The sequence below is a fragment of the Punica granatum genome, chromosome 8 (genome assembly GCF_007655135.1).
Source record: "Punica granatum isolate Tunisia-2019 chromosome 8, ASM765513v2, whole genome shotgun sequence".
Taxonomy (NCBI): domain Eukaryota; kingdom Viridiplantae; phylum Streptophyta; class Magnoliopsida; order Myrtales; family Lythraceae; genus Punica; species Punica granatum.
This window is the reverse complement of record NC_045134.1, coordinates 2,692,976-2,714,786: the sequence shown is the minus strand read 5'-3', so window position 1 is coordinate 2,714,786 and position 21,811 is coordinate 2,692,976. Positions and strand designations below refer to the sequence as shown.

Here is a 21,811-nt window from a genome sequence, read left to right as displayed (position 1 = left end):
CTTGGGGTCACCGAAGCGCCTTTGACGTGATTACCCGATCCGTGCGCCGCCGGGAGTTCACGGAGCCTCGGGGATTAGTCGGGCGAAACCCGGATACCCTGGGTTAGCAAAAAAAAAAAAAATGTAACATTGACTGCCTCCTTAAAAACTCTATTGCACAACTAATTTCATGTTCTTCCATATATAAGTACGCATGAACCAGATTTATTCTTTCAATTGATGTCATGAAGTAAAGGATGACTTGCTTACAACTATCGGGCGTCTTATCACTTGCAAATCAGGACGACACTCGCCGTGCTTCGAGCTACTCAGACTTCCGTACTTAACTGGAGCACCAAACTACAGTTCAACGGGCAAATGCTTGCCTTTGTTACGAACAACAAGGTAACCCGTAACTGTTAGATGATGCGGGCGACATATCACATAGCGGCGTGTGTGTGGTATATCGAGCTCAAGTACGAAGGGTAGACGATATAAGATCTCGAACGGCGTTCGTTTCCTTTTGGATAGGGATCGTGCAGTAAATTTTGGTTGAAGCCCAACAATTTTTGGGCCAACATTGAAGCCCAAATGAGTCATAGCACTTTAACTTAAGGGCCTAGGCTAGTTACGGCCCAAGCCCAACAAGAAGGCACAGAGCTTAGGGTTTCTTCATTGTATAAATACAACGAGACCACGTCCCAACAAAGTTCTTCATATATCGGAGCAGCCATAGCAGCAGCAGCAGAGCTCCTCTAGGGTTTCGAAGGCGAAGAAGGCAGCGGGCGGAGGACTCTCCAGAACCGTCACTATGAGAGCGAAGGTAAGCTCCGATCAGACCTATCTATTCTAGACTGGCTGCTACGCTTATCCCTTATATGAATAGTGAGAGATGACGAATGGATTGGTGGTTCGTGGTGTGGCAGTGGAAGAAGAAGCGCATGAGGAGGCTCAAGAGGAAGCGCAGAAAGATGAGGCAGAGATCCAAGTAGAGATCTCGGTGGCTGCCGGCTCCCACACTCTCCAGCTCTCGCCTTCCTGACTGAGTAGTACTCTGTTAGAGATTTATCGTTATTGCTATCATTACTAGTGCTGTTGGTTTTTCTCTGTTTCAAGCTTGCTGTCGGTACACTCTTATGAAGTTCAGCTCGGACCTTGTTACTTTATGGAAGGATGAATCGATTTTGGTCTGCGTAATCTCCTCCCTCCTTCTGCATTGATTCATTGAGCTTGATTTTTGCTGTATTTGCTGGTGCCTGAGCCCTGCTGTGGTAGCTCTGTATGTGTTCAAGTATAGAAGCAATGTCTTGTAATTGGAGGTTGGGAAGTTGTCGATCGGCATAGGTCTGCTTTGAGTTATTGCTGTTGTTCTACAGTATTCGAGGTTTCTACTGCATCTTCTTCCCGAATTGATAATTCACTGGTCAGGGGAAGGCGATTGATGAATGAGGTTTCTGGAATTATCGTTACGCGGGATGGTAATTTGGGTTATTGGATCATTTACATGTCTGATCAATTTAGGCTCCAAAGGGCTTTCTGTTGGTCGGGATATGGTATGACTGTGACGCGGTCGATAAGAGGAGCTTAATTAGGACATTGTTAACCTCCTGGGGATTGAGGTCGGCTTTTCTTGAGCTTAAGTTAGTTCGATAAATCGCAGAGGAGCCTTCATGATAGGGCCTGTACTACTACTACTACTTGCATATGATTTAGTAAGTGTTCAGAAACTCCTGTGTGCATTCACCTTTCAAAGTTGTTGATCGTCACGAGCTGATTCCGAGCTAATACATGTGTTGCGCGTATACCCTGCTCTTGACTTGAGAGTTTGTATTGACGGGTGTCTATATCGACTGCCTTTAATATGTATTGGAATTGGAATGCATGGTATGAGTTGATTGAGTCATCGGGGCATATGAAGATGATTGTCTGACAGGGTAAACAATGGGAGATGATTTTCTGTCTCATGCCAACTAGTAAGCATAACCGAGAATCTGTCAAATGAGTACCCAAGTCTCAATATCGACAGAGGATTATGGACGGAGCAAAATTTACCAATGGAAACTGCAGCAAGGAGAGGTAATATACATTTTCAAGTTCTGTACATCAGCGGTGGCCATGTATTACCTATCTGTATCCGATAATTTAAGCTGCAGAATGAAGTGTGATACACGGACGAGATGATAATGTGCAATAGGAATTAATTTACCAACTCAAATTGCCTTAAAGTAGCACCTCAAGTTCGAGACAAGGGTTGCATTTCCTCGATAAAAGAGAAGAGAGAAGACATTAGGAGGACATAAGTTAAGGTATTGGGCCCTGTGTTTTTCTCTTCTACGGATCCTTTTTGACAGTGAAACTGAGCCCTGGCCCAGGCAAAGGCCCAGGCCCAGGCGCATTGCTTTGGGCCCATAGGGTATCTATGTACTTCCTAACCTCTTCAGCTATCATGCGCTTCATGACCGTCACCAAGCATGCATTGTCCTGAGCCATACCCACTGCTACCTTATTACTTCTGTCCGCTTCTTCCTCTTCCTCCTCCCGGTCTATGTCCTCTGCCGCGTCATCGTCATTGTCCTCCTCATCGTCGTCCTCCTCCTTCGGGGCTGATGTACAGGTCTCCCCAGGCGGGGACAGGGTCAATGAGGTCTTGATATCAATATCGTCGAGCCCTGCCTCAACCCTGTTGCACCCACCCAAGCGCTGCCTCTTCGAGGACTCCTCCTCATGCCCATCCAGCGGTGAGAGCGGCCGCTTGACCACAGCAGAATCGGAAGGGGAGTCAGGACCGCCTAGGACGGGTGCAGGTCGGGGAGGGCGGCGGCGGCGGAGGGTGGAGTTCCAATGGTTCTTGATAGCGTTGTCAGTGCGCCCAGGTAGGAGGCGGGCGATGGTGGCCCACTTGTTGCCGTGGGTCCGGTGGGCCTCAATGATGATGGCGTCCTCAGCCGGGGTGAAGGCGCGGTGGTGGACGAAGGGGCTGAGCTGGTTGCACCAGCGGAGGCGGCACGACTTGCCCGACCGACCCGGGATGCCGGAGCTGATGAGGGACCAGTTGCGGGGGCCGTGCTGCTCGACCAGCTTGATGAGGGTCGCGTCCTCCTCCGGGCTCCACGAACCCTTCACCCTGTCCACCCCCTCAACTGTAGTGACCTTCATTCATGTAACGAACACGGACGGAAACGAAAAGCAGATCGACCGACCGAACAAGCACCCGAGGAGCGAAATCGAGAAACAAAAGATTGACAGGGAGAGATTTGGCCTGCTTTGCTGTGGGTTCTTATTTATGGCGTGGGAGGGTGTGGGAAGAAGGGAGAGGGGGGGGTTAAGTTAACCGTTTTAGGAGGGGGGGGGGGGGGGGGGGGGGGGGGGGGGGGGGGGGGGGAGAGGAGGGTTTGTTGGCATGAACCCGTGAAACCGCTACTTGACATAACCACTCTCTTATGAGTTTAACAGAAAGATGAGCGTTTGTTGGGTATTTCTGTTTCGGTTTCGTATTCATCTATCGACACCCATATTTCCTGGTGGTTCCTTTCTGGTTTGCGTTTCATTTCATTCGGTATCGATCGCTATGTCACGTTCACCGACATGATCGTAGTATGTCACGTTCACCGACATGTGATCATACCGACGATGGTGATCTCAGTCAGACGATGTGCCAACTAAGCTTCTTGATTTTACGGGAAGGTAGAGAGAGAGAGAGAGAGATTATGATGGGGGAAGTTATGAGCTTTCTGTTTCTATTTCGCCTTAGTCCGTTAACTGATTCAAAGTTGAAAACAACGGCCTTCCTCCTTGAGGAAGGCCTAAACGGACGGGTCATTTATCTCTCTACCACCTTCCCCCATCCCAAAAAAGTAAATAAAAGAGGAAAAAAAAGTAAATAAAAGAACGTGTTAATTAGTGTCCAAATATAAAACAGGCTCGGGAATGATCGGCAGAGACTTCAACCAATTCGTATCCTTGTAGCTACGCATGAAAAAATTGTGTGCTAATGGCGAAGGGATCGATGGAATGAAGCAGAGAATTTACAGGTCCAAGCTTTTAGCTCCAAGTGTAAAAGAAGACGCACCAAATTGGCTGTTTAAACGGTTTGATGGAAGGATCAGGTTTGGGGTCGTATAGTCGATGAGCATTCAAACCCATGTGTAAGGATTATCTACTGGTTACTTCCCGGGATTGAAGATCTCAGCTATATGCAACTAAAAAGCATCTTGATCACCTAAATCCTTTTTGTCCTGGCACTCAAAACTCTCGACATTCCTTAAATCGGATCATTGACGATCTTAAGTTGGACGACAAGGTCAGTGGTGCCAGTTCACGATTTCTACTCCAGAGAGGAACAATCAATAATCCTTAGCAAGGTTATACAAGCGGAATTCCATGGGCTTTTTCTTCCTTAAGCATCTTCTATGGTTATCTCTAGCACTGGCTGGCAGTTCAACCTTCAATCTGAACCCATAACTGAGAATCCTACTGTTTCAATCATTAATTTCACAGCAAAAAATGAAACTTCAAAGAGCAAGTCGGCATATACGGAAACTAGCTCTTTTCTTTTCCTTTGTGTTTGTTTCCAAATAGGCAAGACCACAGAACAAGACTATGCTACAAAAGTTACGTGAATCTACGAATATAAGACAAGCAAGGTTCCGTGAATTCAAAGTATAGCGAAGAGATTCGACTGTGTACCTAAAAGATCGGGACACAGCTGCGATGCAATTTCCAGTATACTTCCGTAGCTTCAGTACTCATTGAAATGAATGGCCCCAACTTTCCACACGAGATAAGTGGTAGCAAACATGACGGTGCTGATGAAGACGAAGGAAAAGGCAACAATGAACAGATCGAACCCGCCAGGGAACTGAAACGTGAACCCATCCTTGGGAAGCCCTCTCTTGCTGTCATCGAACAGGTTAGTTGGGGCTTCCGGGAGGCCCGACTTCCTCTTCCCACGGTCGCTCTCTTTGATTGCATCCAAGACTTTGCTGCCCATTTCGGATTTCGCCGAGGGCTTTGTCTCAGCGTAGCGGCTCAGGACACGTGCCGCCCTCAGCCTCTCCCTCGCTGTCAAGGGCGACCGCTTTGGGGGAGATTGTGGTGATTTAGATTGCTCGGGTTCTGCCCCCGACTTAAGAACTGATCCGTTGGGCTGGGTGCTTACGTCTGCAGACTCCAAAGGTGGAGTAGGTCCCTTATCAGTAGTATCTATGGCGAGCTGATCGCTGTCCGAGGCGGAAAGACGGAGAATCCTTTTTGACCACTGAGACTTGGGCATCGACAGGGTGGAAGCGAGTTGCCTTTCCTGGAAAGCCGAAACCCGAGCTTGAGCTCTTGATTCATGGTGATTGTTATTACTAGCCTGCAAATTCTGAAGGAGAAATCACCATCAAAATTCAGGATTTGGCGAGCATCATAAGCAGCACATCAATTCATCCAAAATCTTGACTAGTGAGCTTAAGTTGATGAAGTTTAAGCTCAATCCGTCAGAATTCAAATGCTATAATACATCAAAATGACAAATTTGAGCTCGCTTACAGAACATTAGATATCAAAATCCACCATAACAAGTAGCCAAATGAAGCCAGCACTCACAGATAGGAAAGTGAAGTGGAAGTAACAGACTATATCGTGCGTTGATTTAGGGGAAGAAAGGAAAGGCGTGAAGGATAGATATTACCTTGGAGTTGAAGCTCGCGATGGAGCTCAAGGAAACAGCCATTTCTATGGAGGAACCATTAACTACAGAGACTGAGAGAGGCAGAGAGAGAGAGAGAGAGAGGATATGGAAGGAATGAAGGAGATGAGTTGCTGGCTGGGTCCGTGTCGTCTGCCGCGCGTCGCCTGTCGCCCAGTTTAATTTAATCCGACCCGAAATTTTTTGCGTATTTTTTTATTTTTATTTACTAAAATTACTAAACCTTTACTTAATTAATTACAGCTTCTAAATATTAATAAAAATAAATCATGATTCCCATAGATTTAATAAAATTTTCATAAAAATCAAAATTGAGATTGGATAAAAACACGAACGCAATCGTGCATGGTACATGCGAGAGAGCTAGTTAATCATCATCATCAACTAATCTTTGTCTCACCCCTTATCATTTCAACTTTCATAATAGTCATAAAATTCGTGCATTGCATAGGATAGAACTTGAACTTGTGTTATCTTCGAATAGGTTCGTATCGATTATTACAAAACTATCATTAATGGTTTAGGAGATAGGGTGTCATGTTAGAGAAAAAAATCCAATAGAGAGCAGAAGGTACGGAACTACCATTTAAGGTTAGGAGAGAGAAAGTGCCTTGAGAAAGTAGAATAGAGAGCGCAACTATTATTTAAGATTTAAGAGAGTGAAAGTGTCATATAAGAGAAAGTAGAACTACAACTTAGGGCTTAGAATAAAGAAAGTTTCATGTTAGAGAGAAAATGTAGAATAGACAACGAAACTATCATTTATTGTTTATGAGATATAAAGTGTGATGTTAAAGAGAGAATTTGAACAAAAAGCGCAACTACCATTTATGACTCAAAAGAGAGAAAGTGTCATGTAAGAGAGAGTGAAACTATCATTTGAAGTTTAAGAGAGAGAAAAATATTATGTTAGGGAGAGAATGTATAATAAACAGCGGAATTACCACTTAGGGTTAATGAGAGAAAGTATCATGTTAGAGAGAAAAAATATAATAGAAAATGCAATTACCATTTAGGGTCTATTTGGATTCCCAAACACCAAAATTTAACTTTAATTTTAACTTTAACTCAACACACTACACAACAAAAATACATATTTCTCAAGTCAAAAATTTTAACTTTAACTTTAACTCAACACACTACACAACAAAAACACACATTTCCCAAGTCAAATTTATAATCACATCTCATTTGTCATTTTCCACAATCAAAATCAAAATCAAAGTTACTTTAACTCTGAATCCAAACGCACCCTTAGGATTTAAAAAATAGAAAATGTCATGTAAGAGATCGAGTGGAACCACCTTTCAATATTTAGGAGAGAGAAAGTAGAGTGTTAGAAAGAGTGGATTAAAGAGCATAATTACCATTTATGATTTAGGAAAGAGAAAAAGTTATGTTAGATAGAGAAAGCGAAATAAAGAAGGCAACTACCGTTTATGGTTTAGGAGATAGAAAGTGTCATGTAAGAGAGAGAACAAAACTACCATTCAGGGTTTAAAAGGAAGAAAATATCATGTAAGAGAGATAACGAAACTACCATATAGGATTTAGGAGATAGAAAATATCATGTTAGAGAGACAAAATGTCATGTAAGAGAGAGTATCATAAAGAGCGCAATTACTATTTAGGGTTTATGAGACAGAAAGAGTCATATTAGAGAGAGAAAGTGAAATAAATAGGGTAACTACCATTTATGATTTATGAGATAAAAAGTGTCAAATAAAAGAGAGTCGGAACTACCGTTTATGGTTTAAGAGAGAAAAAGTGTCATGTAAGAGAGAAAGCGTGACTACCATTTAGGGTTTATGAGAAAGAAAATGTCATGTTAGAGAGAAAAAGTGAAATATAGATCGTAACTATCATTTGAGGTTTAATAGAGAGATAATGTCATACAAGAGAGAGAGGGAAACTACCATTTATAGTTTAGAAGAGAGATAGTGTCATATTTAAGAGCAAATGTGGAGTAAACAACGAAACTAACATAATACATTCTCTCTCCTAAACCCTAAATGGTAATTATGCTCTCTATTCCACTTTATCTCTCTAACATGACATTTTCTCTTTATTAAACAAATGAGAGTCTGCTCTCTATTCTACTTTCCTCTTTAATCTGACAATTTCTCTCTCATAAATCTTAAATGATAGTTTCACTCCATCTCTTACCCAACACTTTCTCTTACATCCTCAATGGTAGTTGTGCTCTCTATTTCACTTTCTCTCTAACACGATATTTTCTGTCTCTTAAACCCTAAATGGTAGTTCAGCTTTTTATTCCATTTAATCTTTTTAACATAAAACTTTATCTTAACCCCGAACGGTACATCTACTCTCTCTCTTGCATGACACCGTCTCGCTTCTAAACCCTAAATGATAGTTGCGCTCTCTATTCAACATTCTCTCTCTAAAATGACATTATCTCTCATAAATTTTAAATGGTAGTTTCGCTTTCTCTCTTACCCCGACACACTCTCTTACTCAATGGCAATTGTGCTCTCTATACCACTTTTTCTCTCTAGCACAACATTTTCTTTCTCTTAGACCCTAAATGGTACTTTCGCTCTTTATTTCACTCTCTAACATGACATTTTCCCTCTCCTAAACTTTGAATGATAGTTTCGCTCTCTCCCTTGCATGATATTGTCTCGCTACTAAACCCTAAATGATAATTACACCATCTATTTCACTTTCTTTCTCTAACTTGAAATTTTCTCTCACAAATCCTAAATGATAGTCTCACTCTCTACTATACTTTCTCTGTCTAACATAACATTTTCTCTCTCATAAACCTTAAATAGTAGTTTTGTTCTCTCTCTTAATCGACAATCTCTCTTACATCCATCAATGGTAATTATGCTCTCTATTCTATTTTCCCTCTCTAAGACGACATTTTCTCTCTATTAAACCCTAAATGTTAACTCTGCTCTTTCTTCCACTTTTTATCTCTAACATAACATCCTTTCTCCTAAACCATGAATAGTAGTTTCACTCTATTTCTCTCTCTTGCATTACATTGTCTCTCTTATCAACCATAAATGATAGTTCTACTCTCTATTCCACTTTCTCTCACATTTTCTTTCACCTAAATCCTAAAAGTAGTTCGGTTGTCATTCCACTTTCTTCCTCTATCATGACAATTTCCCTCTCCCAAACTCAAAATGATAGTTACTGTATCTATTCCGTTTTTTTCTCTAAAATAACTATAGTATAGTACTAGTCGTACGCTGCATGGGATAGTACATATTCGATTTTTGTGCTTTTTAATATTATTATTATATTATTCGCGTACTTTGAAATTTTATAAATCATAATTTTATGCCTTTCATGATTGATTAATAGTCGTAATGCTCGATATGATAACAACAAAAGAAATAAATGAGAGAAAAAAAAAGGGGGGGGGCTAATAATTGTTGAGACGACACAAGTCACATGAAGGAACTCACTTCAACTCATGAGATAGTAAATAAAGTAAAATCAGTAGTACAAGAAGAGGGGCAAAAAAAAAAAAAAAAGAACAACAAAGGGGAAATCCAAAGGTTGGCTCTCTACAACAGCCAAAAGAATGCCACATCCCACCTCCCTAGCCAAAGAATATTTTGTGGACAACTTTTTATCAACACAAACTATTTTAATGTAAAATCCCCACAAAATTGACGTATCAGTCTGACAATGCCTTCAATTGACACCGATAAAACGGAAAATAACAGTCTGACACAGAGCAACATTATACAACAGCTAAAAACAGAGGAAATCAAACTGTTCCCAAACTCTTCATCCTTTGAAAAAAAGCCGCAATCCTCACGGTCCTATGTCTTTAGATCAATAGCTTCCCATCGGCGGCATCCCAAAGGGCGGCATAGGGGGCATTCCCATCCCGCCCATTGGTGGTGGCGGAACGAAGCCTCCACCCATTCCTTGTGGGCCTCCCATACCAGGCATCGGGGGTGCAGGCAGAGCAAGTGGCAGTAACTGAGCATACATATTCTGCAACAGCAAAGCAGAGCGAATAAACAATCTCATCAGATCACTGTGAGAGAGAACCATCACCAATATTTCTCTACGTTGTTTCATGTGGAAAATGGAAAACGCACATCCTGAGAACTATCGCGGCATGTAAATATTGCCCAGTGACTAATTCCAAGAACAAGAGTAGCTCCTAAGAAATCACAGCAGGAGCCTAAAATGAGGAGGCAAAAAGACGATATTTTTTCGCCAGCAAAGTATGAGACAGATCACGCTACCTGCTGGGCAATGACATCCTTCTCTTCCTTCTCTTTAGCCTTCATTTCGTTTTGGGCCTCTATCCTGTCCTTAATGAGTTCATCAACTTTACCAGTGTACTCACGGATGAACTGCAAAAGAACAAGGGAGGTGAGAAAACACAAGTATCTCAATCAGTGCTTTAAAATGCCTGACACAGTCCCTGAAATCAGAATGAAACATTGTTCAACCAAATCCTGAAGCTTCAGAGAGAGCCACATAGATTTTCGATTCCTTAAAAGTGAAGCAATCACATGAATGTTGCAGACAGAAACTACCAAGTAAATGGACACTCAAGAAGTAAGGGTAAATAGTACGAGAATCAAATCACCTGTAGAAGATATGGGAAGGCAAAATCAATCATGTTATTCATCCAGGCGAGTTCCAGAGCCACATCTGCCCGAATTAAGTCGTAACATACAAACAAGCACGAGGCAAAGCACTCCTTCTTGCCCTACATAACCACAAAGGAAAGGAAAAAAATATTAGCATTCAACAAAGAAAGCCTAAGCCACAAGTTTCTATCTAGTTCCTATACAGAAGATTGTTTCATTTACTTGAAAAAGGCTGATTGTTCCATTTACTTAGAAAAGGTCTGCCCTGCTAAGGGTAAAAAAATGAAAGAACTAATTATTTACCGAGGCAGGTACCTGTTCAATGAAATAGATGAGCAACTCTTCAGCAAGTTCGCGATCACCAGACTGGGAGGCTGTCTCCATAGCATCCTTGTAATGCTTGTCTTTCTTGGACAATGCAATAGATACCTTCCACCTCCCAGCCTTCTTGTAAATATAAGCAGCAACACGTCTCATCTCGAGTAGCTCGTGCTTCTCAATCTGCTCCCAAGTGCAGATAAACAACTCAGTCATGAAATCATTTTCTCATGTAAAGCCTGAAAACCAGAAAAGCAAGATTACAACAACTGACCTTTTGCGCAAGGCCAATCATATCAAAGTTATCGTGCAAGTCGATAGATTCACGTAGCCGATCATAGTCTTCCTCCTCTACGTAAATTTCGTTTAAGGCCTCATTAACAGCAGGCACGTTGTTGCTCTGCACTGCAACCATGTATGGCTTCACGAGACGCAAGTGACCAGCCTGAAGTTCAAAAACAAGAAGAGAGTGCCTTAGACATTCAGATCCAGAGAGTATAGGATCAAGTTTATAATCATATGCAGAAAAGTCAAACCTTCCTCAAGATGTCAACAACACGAGTGTGGTCCACCCTAAGAGCCAGGACATTGAGGACATCATTGATCAAATCCGGATGCTCCTGCAAGTAGAAGTGAACAGCTTTGTAGTAGAGTTCCACACTGGCAACTTTGACAATGACATCCTTGAACTGCATGTGGTCCCAAGCCTCTGGGGAATGATTCATTATAGTAGTTGCAGCATTATCGAACTCGTCGTATAAAATGTACAGGTAGGTGAGCTCCTTCCAATGTTGCTGCTCGTCACAAGCTCGAATGAGCTTCGGAATATTAAGACGCGTGGAGAAGAGCTTGATGTGCTCCATGAGCTTCTCGGGACGGTATCTAGCATAGAGAACTCCTAGCTCGGTGAATATGCCCATGTGTGCACGTTCCAAACCAAGACCACTCTCCATGAGAGAGATAAGCTCATTGAAGCAGCCCCTATTCTGGTAGTATTCGCTGACTTCTTCCAAGTCATCCACCTGCAAAATCCAGTCAGGTGAAAAATCGATGAGGAAAGCATATTTAATCTACAGTAAGCAACATCCAAACTTCAGACTAGCAATTGAAGAGCAAACCAGTTCATATTTCACCTGTATTATAATGTTCAGACCACATATTTGAGCTAACCGGAACTCCTCAGCATCAACACAGGCAAAGCAAACTTCCTTCCATGTCTTGGCGCTGTTAGCCTTCCGTGCTGCATCAACAGCACCTTGGAACTGTTTAAGCTTAACAAGGGTGACAGCCAGCTTGGCCCAGTTCGATATGAATGCATATATGATTTTTGCAGCCTCATAGAGGGCTTCATCATAGAGGCGATCACCAACATTCTGAAGGTTGGCCACGTTCGGCATGAGAATAAATTCTTCAATATCACCCAGTCTATCAATCTTCGCATATGCATAAATGAGCTCACTATCCACTTTCGGCTCCTTGGCCTTCTGTCTGACCATCAAAAGGTAACGCACCAAGTCATGGTACACATTTGCATTCTCAGCAGCTTGAATGACATCCAAAAAGTGAGTTGCATCATCTGCACGAATAAATGACTCAATTGCATCACTGACGAGACCTTCCTTGAGTTGAGCCTTTGCCACCTGACTCCAAACAGCATCCTCTTCGACCCTGAAGGCAAACTCGACAGCCCTTTCAATGCTTCGGATATTGTCCAACAAGACATTTACGGCCTGTACATTCATGTTGAACTTCTTGAAAATCGCAAAGGCTTCCTCATATAATTGGGCTTCCACTGCGACCTCCCCAACTGCAGGCCCATCAAAGTTGTCCAGCCTATTGACATAATCCATAACTCTGGAGGGATCAGCTTTGATAGCAGTGAGGATAAGAAGGTTCTGCAGATTGAAGTTCCCGCTGAATGCAGAATTTTGAAGAACAATTTTCTCCAGCAGCTCAATTAATTCATGTGGCAGATCAGCAGTCATGAAAGCTTTAACAGCTGCAGATACTTGTTCCGGACTCTGACTTTCGGGCAGTGCTGTAGATACAACCTGATCGATGAGCTGCCTCCGGTACTCATTCTCAGGGTTAAGAACCTTCTCCCAGAGATCACCATCCATTCTCTCGACTACATATCTGTAATCAGGGTGACAAATAAGTATCCAAACTTAACAAAGAAACCGAGATCTCTGTCATAATTCGGTAAATTACAAACCTTGCTTGCAATTTAAAGAGAGAATTCTTGTTGGTCACATTGACAAGCTCATCATCACACTGGCCTCTCCTGTATGCTACGACCGCAAGAGTGGGATCGCGTTTCTCACAATATTTACCCACAACACGAGAATCATAGTATGGATTCGTGGTGAGAAAATGCTCCGGGTTATTTCCACTATCAATTATTATTTTACCAAGAGCATTGTGGACATGAACATCTTGGCTCCCCTCACTCACAAGATGCTCCAAAAATTGAGTGAGCAAACGAAGTCGATTCCTGAAAAGCCAGAGCAAGGTTTAGACTCATCTATACAGGAAAACAATTAGGATGTGGAGGCATGAAGATATGAAGTGGGCATACCTCTTTTCACATTCTTCCACAAGAGGTTCCACTGGGAGCAAAGAACGGACAGAGAGAATCAAGCCTTTGATGAAATCTTCAGGGCATTCATCATCTAGTAGCTGCCCAACTACCAAAGGAGCATTCCCAGGGTTCACCTGATAGGAAAAAGCGATGTTATTGCAATGGGAAAGTTTAAGTCCTCTAAACATGGAAATATCCTATATCAAGCAAAAGCTGCCCCTCACAAGATTCATAATGCTATACCTTCTGAACATAGCCTTCAATATAGCGGAGCATGTTGTTGGAGTAAAGATAGTGTGTGAGATCAGGCACAAAGCCAAATCGATCACAAACATTAATGAGCGGACGTGCATCTGGAAGCTTGGCCTCCATCAGGAAATTCTTAGTCTTTTCTGCATCATAGAAATTTGACTCTCTAGTCACACGCTCAACCTCCTTGATTTGACCGGTTTTAGCCGCAGCCTCTATGTATTTGAAATGAATGTCAGGATCCTCACTGCAAAAAAGTAAGGATTAATAAGGAAAAAAATTCTCATTCCACCAAAGGGCTTTCGGTGCATAAACACCAAAAAAAATTTCCTACTGCTAGTACCTGGAACTCAAATATGATCCTAAAAAGAAGTATAATCCTTCATAAGATTTGAACTGCTCAAAAAGTTTTATGCATGAATCAACGCCGAGCTGCTCACAATATTCCTTGGCTACCTGCAAAGATATAACTTTTAAGCATGTACAACTAACACATAAGAACAGCAACTAAAGTTTCAGGAAAATAACAGAACCAACAGCAAACCTGAACAATTATCTGAAGGTTGCCCCTCAAGTTAACCAGTAGAAGGTCCTTCATGCATTCTACAGCCCATTCTTTAGAAAGGGTGCCAAAGAACTCTACAAGTGACTGCAGGAAATCACAAATTTAGAACTAATCTAATAGTGACGAAGAACATAGGGAAGATTATCTCGATTGATACTAACCTGAGGCTCGATCGCATGGGTATTCACGATTACACGTTTGATATCAGGAAGCTCTGAGTAATGCTGCAGAAAGAGTGAAAAAATTCCTCCGGAGATCAATTCAATCGCGCAATATGTAAAAGAAAATAAACAAAGACAAATCTATGACTATTATTACTTGCAATGCTCGAACATAAAGGCCGGCCTTTTCGCACAGCTGGGCAATCCGTGGACGATCGTAGTGGCTAAACATTCCATTGGCCAGAATAGCATCGGCAACATTAGGAAAAGTAACCAGATTGATCTCAAGGACCTGCATATCATTGAAAAAGAAAATTGTCAAAGGGAAGAACATGGGGTACAAGATACAGTAGAAAATAGTGCCCATAGAAGTCACCATCACACACCTTGGTTTGAAGGAAAGCGTGCTCTGGTAGATTTGGCTTCAGTACATCCAACAGAAAAGCTGTTGCTTCGCGTATTAAGTTTCTCTGCACATCCCATGAGTGACTATTTTATGAAGCTAAGCCTTATGTAATGGCAAACATGTAAATATCGTATAAAGGGTATATAGGAGAGGTGGCGCCCAGAAATCATAACATGGGAAACATTACCGACACTGGTGTTAACAAAACATGACTAGCCATCATTCAATCAGACAAAAAAAGATCAATTTCTGAGAGGTAAATAACCATGAAAAATATTGAGAAATAATCAAACCTGAAGAAAGAGATCTGTTATGGTATTGTAATCAACTGGACAGCCTCCCTCCATTTGAGACATCATCAGAGCAAAGTTGACAGCACCCTACAATAAATTGAGAAACAGTAAGTTGTTTGCTCCCAAAAAAAAAGGAGGATTAATTTGCAATAGAACACCATCTACCCACAAACTTTTCAGCAATAGCCAAGTCAGAGTAGCTCACAAGCAGGTGCCAGAAAGGAAAGGGATATATAAGATTCATTAACACAAATGTAAAGTTCTAGATACCTGTGGATCTGTTCGAAGAATCGTTTGTAGAAGGAACAAATAGTCCGGCATGTACCCAACCTGTAGCACCAAGTCATAAACAAATTGAGCATCAAAACATGAAGAATCACAGGGGTAACAACATCATGGTCAACAGCACTAAATAACAAACATAACAAGTTATTAACAGGATAAATGATCACATGCAAAAGAATCATTTACCTGCTTCGAGTAGATCAATATTTTGTCGAACTCCCTCCTCTCTGCAAAAGCTGCTACTACTTTTGGAGTTGCTCTGGCTTTAATGTATATTTTCAATGCAAGATCATTATCAACAGTCTGCAAAATATATTAATACACATATAACCATGGTTCCACCATCAGAACAAAACAAACCAATACAAGATTCTATTGAAGAAGCTTCAACTTTTGAAAATGGGTAAGAAAGCCATGAATCTGCATGACAAACCTTCACAAGGTCTCCCAGTTCCTCACTGCACTCCAGCTTATCTTCTGCAAGCCAATTCTCTAAGAGGTTCTTCTTGTTTTGGTTCACAACAAGGCGGGATAATTCCAATGACTCAAATGCATTAAGCTTTCCTCTGGTCAGAAGTGTCCCAAAGTACTGTAAAAGAGGCGGTGTCTGCCCAGCTTGCACTGGCACACTCTGCATTTTTAATACAAAGAAAAGAGATCATATGCATCATCACAACTTTGGTATTCAAGTCCAACCAAAGAGATGGATTAGATAGCTTTTACACAAGAAATAACAGTGCATTCAGTGTCTTTCATTGGCATACACCTTTTCAAAATGGAAACCTTAGAAGGTATACACGTTCTTTTTCAACAGTTACAACCTCAGTTACTCTCTCAATGGTAAAATAAGTAAAAAAAATTTATGTGTGTGTGTGTGTGTGTGTGTTCCTGGGATAAAACTGTAAATTTTGCGTAGCTGAAATTTTCACATGTAAAAAATCTACTTGGACATTCTAGATTCCAAGAAGCAACTTTCTAGGCAATGTCCACCTCTACTACATGGACTGAGTGCATTTCTCCATAAACATATGTAACTTTTTACCAATATAAAAGACATAAATAAATCTATAAGACATGAGAAACAAGTACCTGAAATTTAGCAACAGTGTCAGGGGTGCGCAGAATTCCTTGTGGAGATTCAGCAGCTAGCTCTGCTGCTTCTTTGTACTTTGTTTGCGCAAACAGCTCTTGAAACCGTTGGACAACCTGGGATCACAAAACGACAACACATGATTTTGTATCTATGCAAAAAATGAATTCAATCTAACCAAGCCAACAAATCCCATGTATAGAGTACTCCAGCATGAACCATCTTTTCAAAAACAATATGACGACCACAATAGGTCACACCTCCCGTGCACAAAAAACAAAACCAGGGGAATCACGCCACCATATAGGCACAAATTTTACAGACTTAGCATGTGAAAAGTCTTGCTTTCAGAATCATCATTCCTCAACAAAATGGGGGGATCTAACATTCTCAGATTATCCATAATTGAACTGTATGAATGTGGCCTTACCAGCTGCTCAGCCCCAGGAAGATTTCCTCTTTTAGCTAGGTTGACAGCCAGCTCCAAATTATTCAACTGTACCAAAGACCATATAATGTGCATATGCAATCAACATATTGATGTGATCATAACCATACATAAAAAGTACTAAGCTTGATATACTTACTTGGCCACTAACAAAAGGTACGATAGTCGCCTCGTTTACATTAGCCAGCAAAACTTGGCCACGTCTGTTGATGGCATAAAAACCTCCAGTTGATGAAGCTTCAGCTGTCAAAAATATAGGATCTGGACTAATTCTATTTCTATACACAGCAGTGGCTGTCTCCAAGTCATAAACGAATAGTAGCCCAAGCTTTGTGATCACATATATCAAATTGTATTTGTGGGATATCTGCCAATGAAAGAACTCATGTACTTAGCACACGTATCATCACACCTGGATTCTGCAAGTTGTCAAAAAGATTAACATCTTATACCTGCATTGCAACTGGAAAGTCATCAGCAAAATCTGGGGGAAAGAAGAGATCTGCTTGCTTCTTTGTAAAAGATGCTTTCCCTGCAAGCACAGTTCTGATGTAAGAAACAATGATATTTTCAAGGCAGAGACAACAAGAAGAAACAAACTCAAATTAGATGCAGCATGATAGAGGATATTATTAGATCCATGTCTTATGCACTCCCTGCAATAACTATAGTGGGAGACTAGAAGTTTCGGTGGCAGTAACCTGGCTGAGCACCCAATTCGATAATGTGCAACTTTGACGTGACTTGTCCAGCATTGACGGTTTTCGTGGCAAAGGAAATGAGAGTGGAGGGATTCTCATTTCCAGGCACCTGTTAAAGAAAATTTTAAGATACATTATGAATCAGCAAGGAAGTATTTGCATAACTCTTAATCCATTAATAAGAAGAACGTACCTTGAATGGAGCAAATGCTGCAGCATGCGCCTCAAGAGCTTGACTCCTCTGCTGCTCCAAAGAGAAGAGTTGCATGTTCCCCTTGACTAGTTGTGGCCTCTGCGTTGCAAGTATCAGATATCAAATACACACCAATGTAACATTTTTATAAAACAATTGATACATATGAAAGTACTACTGAACAAAATCTACAAATCAAATGTGACTATTGAACTTCACCTCAGTCATATCCCCCTAATAACAGAAAGGCACGCTTCATCGCTATCAAGGCTAACTTATCAAAACAAAAATCAAAATAACAAGGCAGTGCTTAATGTTTACGTTTTCAAACAACTTAAGCAGACGCTCAAAAGCAAATATTCACAGATTGACCAATATTTCTAGTGAGCCTTTAATTAAAACAATTGCATGAATACGTGTATACATAAAACAAAGCAGTATTGCAAATAAGATAGTAAGAACTTGCAGATAAAGAGATATCGATTACCTCAGGTGAACCAGGAGCAATACCAACCAAGACCAACCACTTTTCAGTAGGGTCGCATCGGTAGTTTATTATCTGATTGTTCACCAAATTAGCTGTTCTCTCAAACATCTTCACAGGCTCAGAATCACCTGCACATGGAATAACAACTGAGAATCATAAGGATGAAATGATATACTATAGTACATACTGGCATGATCAAAATGAATTTCGACAACCTGCAGAGTCAAATCAAGGCAAAGTACAGTGGGAATAAAAATTTACCTTCAATTGACCAGTGGTATACTGAGGATTGTGTGACTAGGCCCAACAGTTTAGGGGTGATCCACTTCCAGAAAACAACCTATACAAAACGCAAGGAGCTCTACGCTTTAGAAAGGGTCGCTTGCCCCAAAACCAAGAGAGCAAGATATTACGAGTATTTAATATTTCACCTGTTCAGGCATCTGATGAGACTTTATTTTGGCTTTCAGCTCTATGTTAAATATTTGTAAGTGATCCTGAGTTGTTCCCGGTAGTTGGGCTACAAGAAAATGTCACAGCTTGTAAACAGAATGCGGACATAAAAGGGGGGAACCAAACAGATAGCGTAGATTATAGTCGTCATCATATAATCATCAAAACAAGTAATCATCATCTGTCTTAGAGCACCATCAACATCGAACAGATGAGTGTGTACATCCTCAAATCTCACTACTCCATTAAAGTACCAAACAAATTCAAGGAGCAGCATCCAAATTTAATTGACTAGAAGTGAGCGTGCTACTTTCACTTGTGGCAAGACGGTGAAAATGAATGTCTAAAGGCAGAGCAGATAAGCAGAGTGTGGCAGTGTTCAATAGAAACTATAACGGAGACCTTCAAAACCAAATTTGGTGCACATTGCAAATTCTAGTTCTAATGTAATGCAGCAAGCAAAATGCGAAACTTCAAGAGTTTTAAATGCACGAGCATGAATAGTAGACAACAACAATTGATACTAAACATGACACCTTTTCGTTGCTGCATTAGTCCTATCGAGTAAACAAGACAAATAGGAGCTCATCTCCAGCTCAAAATACTATGTTAATCAGCTGGATGACCATGCACAAGTGTTAAAAGGAAGAGCTTTTCGAAGTTCAACTAAGAACAACACTTCAATTGTAAGGACGGTAGACATGTTGAAAAAAATTTGAAATGGCGGCAGAGCAGATCATACCTTTAAGAGCAAGGATTCTAGAGTTCGGGTTCATGAGAGCTGAGTCAGCGGTGATAGGCCTCCTCAAAGGCTGATTTGGCATATTCATATCGATGATGACCACGCTGTTCTGCGGTGCTGTCTCCCGCACACATATGTACTTGTCCGACTCCATCGTGACATGGGTAAATGTGATAAATTGCGGATTGATACCGATGCTTGGAAGCTGTGGAAAACATAAGATCACATGAATCCACCACTCAATTCCTTAAGTCTTACGAAAGAAACACCAAAGTGCTCCCAGTTTCCTAGTTAAGACAAACTTGCCAACAAAATTCAAAAGATCGAGTTGGTAACCAGTCGCGCCTAATAGATCTAAGCTAAGACATTGCGCATAGATCTAGATACTAGAAGTTATTGCGTGATCCCCCTATACAACAACGACTGGTGCAATTCCTTCGGCGAGTATTCACACATTCCACCACCCTTCGAATTGGTTGCTTCCGCCCAAATGTGGATGCGGAGCGAGCCTAACAGTTTCTTATAGATCTCGGATAAAAAAATCAATAAGACTGAGCATTGGAAACAGCAGAATTGCCGCGAATCGATACAATTCAGCCAAATAAAACTCAAGCAAGTCGCGTCAAAGCTGAGCTGAAGAACAGAGAAATGAGGGGAAAGCAGAGGTAAAGGGGGGGGATCGGGTTTGCGCACCGTGAGGGCCTCCTTCATGATGATGGGGGCGTTGGCAGCCGCCATGGTGGGCTCAGATCGGGAGGCGAGGAGATCAGATCTGCGGGTGGAGAACTCAGGGACGGATGTTGGGTCGGAGCTCAGGGGGAGGGAGGAGGAGGCCTGAGGGCATTCAAATCGCTGCGAGATCTGAAAACCCTTGAAGCCAGCGAGAACTTCAGAGAAAGAGAGAGAAATAGGGAGAGAAGGGGGAGAGATCTGAGGAGTTGAGAGAGAGAGAGAGAGAGAGAGAGAGAGGTAAACTATATTAGAGTGAATGATTACTGTGGTTGTTTAATGGCGGAGATTTTTTTATTTTTTTATTTTTTTGCTCCCCTTTAAAATGGCTCTGATTATGGAAATGGGAATGGAGGTCTCTACAGGCAACGCAATAGAACAGACAGGAGAGAGAGGGAGAGAGAAGGTTGAAGGAAGAAGACGTGTCAAAGTGTCTTTTTTTTCTTTTTCTTTTTCCTTTTTACCTTTATTTGGTCTTTTTCTGCTTTTCGGGTCCGGGTCGACCCGGCCATTCCCAAAGCTTAACTTTGCCGCAAGCAATTCAGGACCAGCCTCGCGACATAAAGGATGTTTCCATCGCATGATTTGCCAACCGATCCGTGGCACGATGGACATCCAAAGAAGTGGCTGTGTCGATCTAGACTAGATCCGAGCTTGACATTGGCTACGTAAAGATAAGGCCGATTTCATACAAGCTCATTGTATGCATTACGTTATTTGACGTTTAAAAAAATTGTCCGATCTCCCGCAAACACTAACACGTCACGGTTCATACCTGCCACGTATTACCTTGCAATCCAACTCATATGGATTTGAAGAGATTTTGTCTCGTTATTTTGTATTATGTTTTATGGTATTTTAACGATTATTTCCAAACTTATGAAAGATGACGGATTGACTTTCAAAATGGGCGCTAGGAAAGTGTCTACATTGGTCTAAGCAGGATCCAAACTGCACATTGAGTGGAAACACAACCAGCTTCACATGACCATGACCCGATTACTCTAAAAAATCGAAGGTGAGAGAGAGTAGTGAACAGTAAGAGCATAAGATCATATGTAGAGGCGTACGAAAAAATTCAGAAACCGAAAATCCATTGAAATGGATTTTTGGTGGTTTTTAAGGCCATTGAAAATCGAACAAAAAATAACGGTCCCTGACCAAAACAATCTAGTGATACTCGAACGCATCTGAAGTTTATGTGATCACATGATATTCTTAATTTCGTTGATTATGTTATACTTATTTGTTTTTGACTTGTTATTTATGATGGTTAGAATGCGTATTCTTTTTTCTTTTTGCTCGGAGGTTAGAATGCTTAATCTTAATTAAATTGTTGAATTGGTTGTTTATTAAATTGTTTTGAACTGATATTTTCATTTTAAGCATTATACTTATGTTTGTTAATATTATTTAGATAATTATATTTAAAGATGTAAAATTTTCTTTTATTGTATCCGGCAACCGAAAAAACTACCTTAAAAAATCGAAATGTAGATGATCGGTTTTTTTTTTTAATCCCCAAATGATTTGTGGGTGGTTTTTTTATCTTAGAAAAATGTCTGGAAAAGAATGGAACCCAAAATTTTATTAAAAAACCGAAACCACCCACTCGTTTTCACCCCTAATTGGTCCAGATGCACTAAGTGAGTTAAATAAATAATGGGGGCTTGGCACTAATTGATTCGCCTCGCACGTGAGACAGCGCAAGTGGGCTGTCAAGGTATGCCTTCCCTCCTATCCTGCCAATGGGCCCAAAATCTTCTAAAAGGTATACAATGGGCCAAGTCCATATGCAATTTCTCATCTTTCACAGGCCCAGAAGAAAAGGAACAATCGGTGAA

General features: G+C 41.2%; 3 protein-coding genes and 1 long non-coding RNA gene across 4 annotated transcripts; 1 reads left to right on the top strand and 3 right to left on the bottom strand.

The window, feature by feature from the left end:
• Window positions 1–671: 671 nt before the first annotated feature.
• On the top strand, window positions 672–1,176 carry LOC116188198. Its single transcript, XR_004152214.1, has 2 exons — window positions 672–802; window positions 906–1,176. It is a non-coding gene; the product is annotated as an uncharacterized LOC116188198 (long non-coding RNA).
• A 921-nt stretch (window positions 1,177–2,097) lies between these two features.
• LOC116188197 (transcription factor MYB73-like) lies at window positions 2,098–3,309 on the bottom strand. The gene has a single exon (XM_031517398.1). It carries the CDS (start codon window positions 3,133–3,135, stop codon window positions 2,311–2,313), a length of 825 nt encoding a protein of 274 aa, XP_031373258.1. The 5' UTR covers window positions 3,136–3,309; the 3' UTR covers window positions 2,098–2,310.
• A 1,174-nt stretch (window positions 3,310–4,483) lies between these two features.
• On the bottom strand, window positions 4,484–5,818 carry LOC116188196. Its single transcript, XM_031517397.1, has 2 exons — window positions 5,654–5,818; window positions 4,484–5,344 (listed from the first exon to the last, which is right to left on the bottom strand). The coding sequence occupies exons 1-2, from the start codon at window positions 5,693–5,695 to the stop codon at window positions 4,718–4,720; spliced, it is 669 nt and encodes a 222-aa protein (XP_031373257.1). The 5' UTR covers window positions 5,696–5,818; the 3' UTR covers window positions 4,484–4,717.
• Window positions 5,819–9,101: 3,283 nt separating this feature from the next.
• Window positions 9,102–20,237, bottom strand: LOC116188195 (clathrin heavy chain 1). The gene is made up of 30 exons (XM_031517396.1): window positions 19,932–20,237; window positions 19,239–19,443; window positions 18,475–18,563; window positions 18,305–18,383; window positions 18,044–18,171; window positions 17,557–17,655; window positions 17,364–17,472; window positions 17,115–17,194; window positions 16,802–17,029; window positions 16,645–16,710; window positions 16,214–16,330; window positions 15,558–15,755; window positions 15,311–15,427; window positions 15,110–15,169; window positions 14,840–14,926; window positions 14,527–14,610; window positions 14,298–14,432; window positions 14,141–14,203; window positions 13,959–14,063; window positions 13,758–13,870; window positions 13,409–13,661; window positions 13,163–13,299; window positions 12,800–13,078; window positions 11,718–12,720; window positions 11,121–11,606; window positions 10,859–11,029; window positions 10,582–10,767; window positions 10,263–10,385; window positions 9,913–10,023; window positions 9,102–9,655 (listed from the first exon to the last, which is right to left on the bottom strand). Exons 1-30 carry the CDS (start codon window positions 19,974–19,976, stop codon window positions 9,491–9,493), a joined length of 5,121 nt encoding a protein of 1,706 aa, XP_031373256.1. The 5' UTR covers window positions 19,977–20,237; the 3' UTR covers window positions 9,102–9,490.
• Between the last annotated feature and the right edge of the window lie 1,574 nt (window positions 20,238–21,811).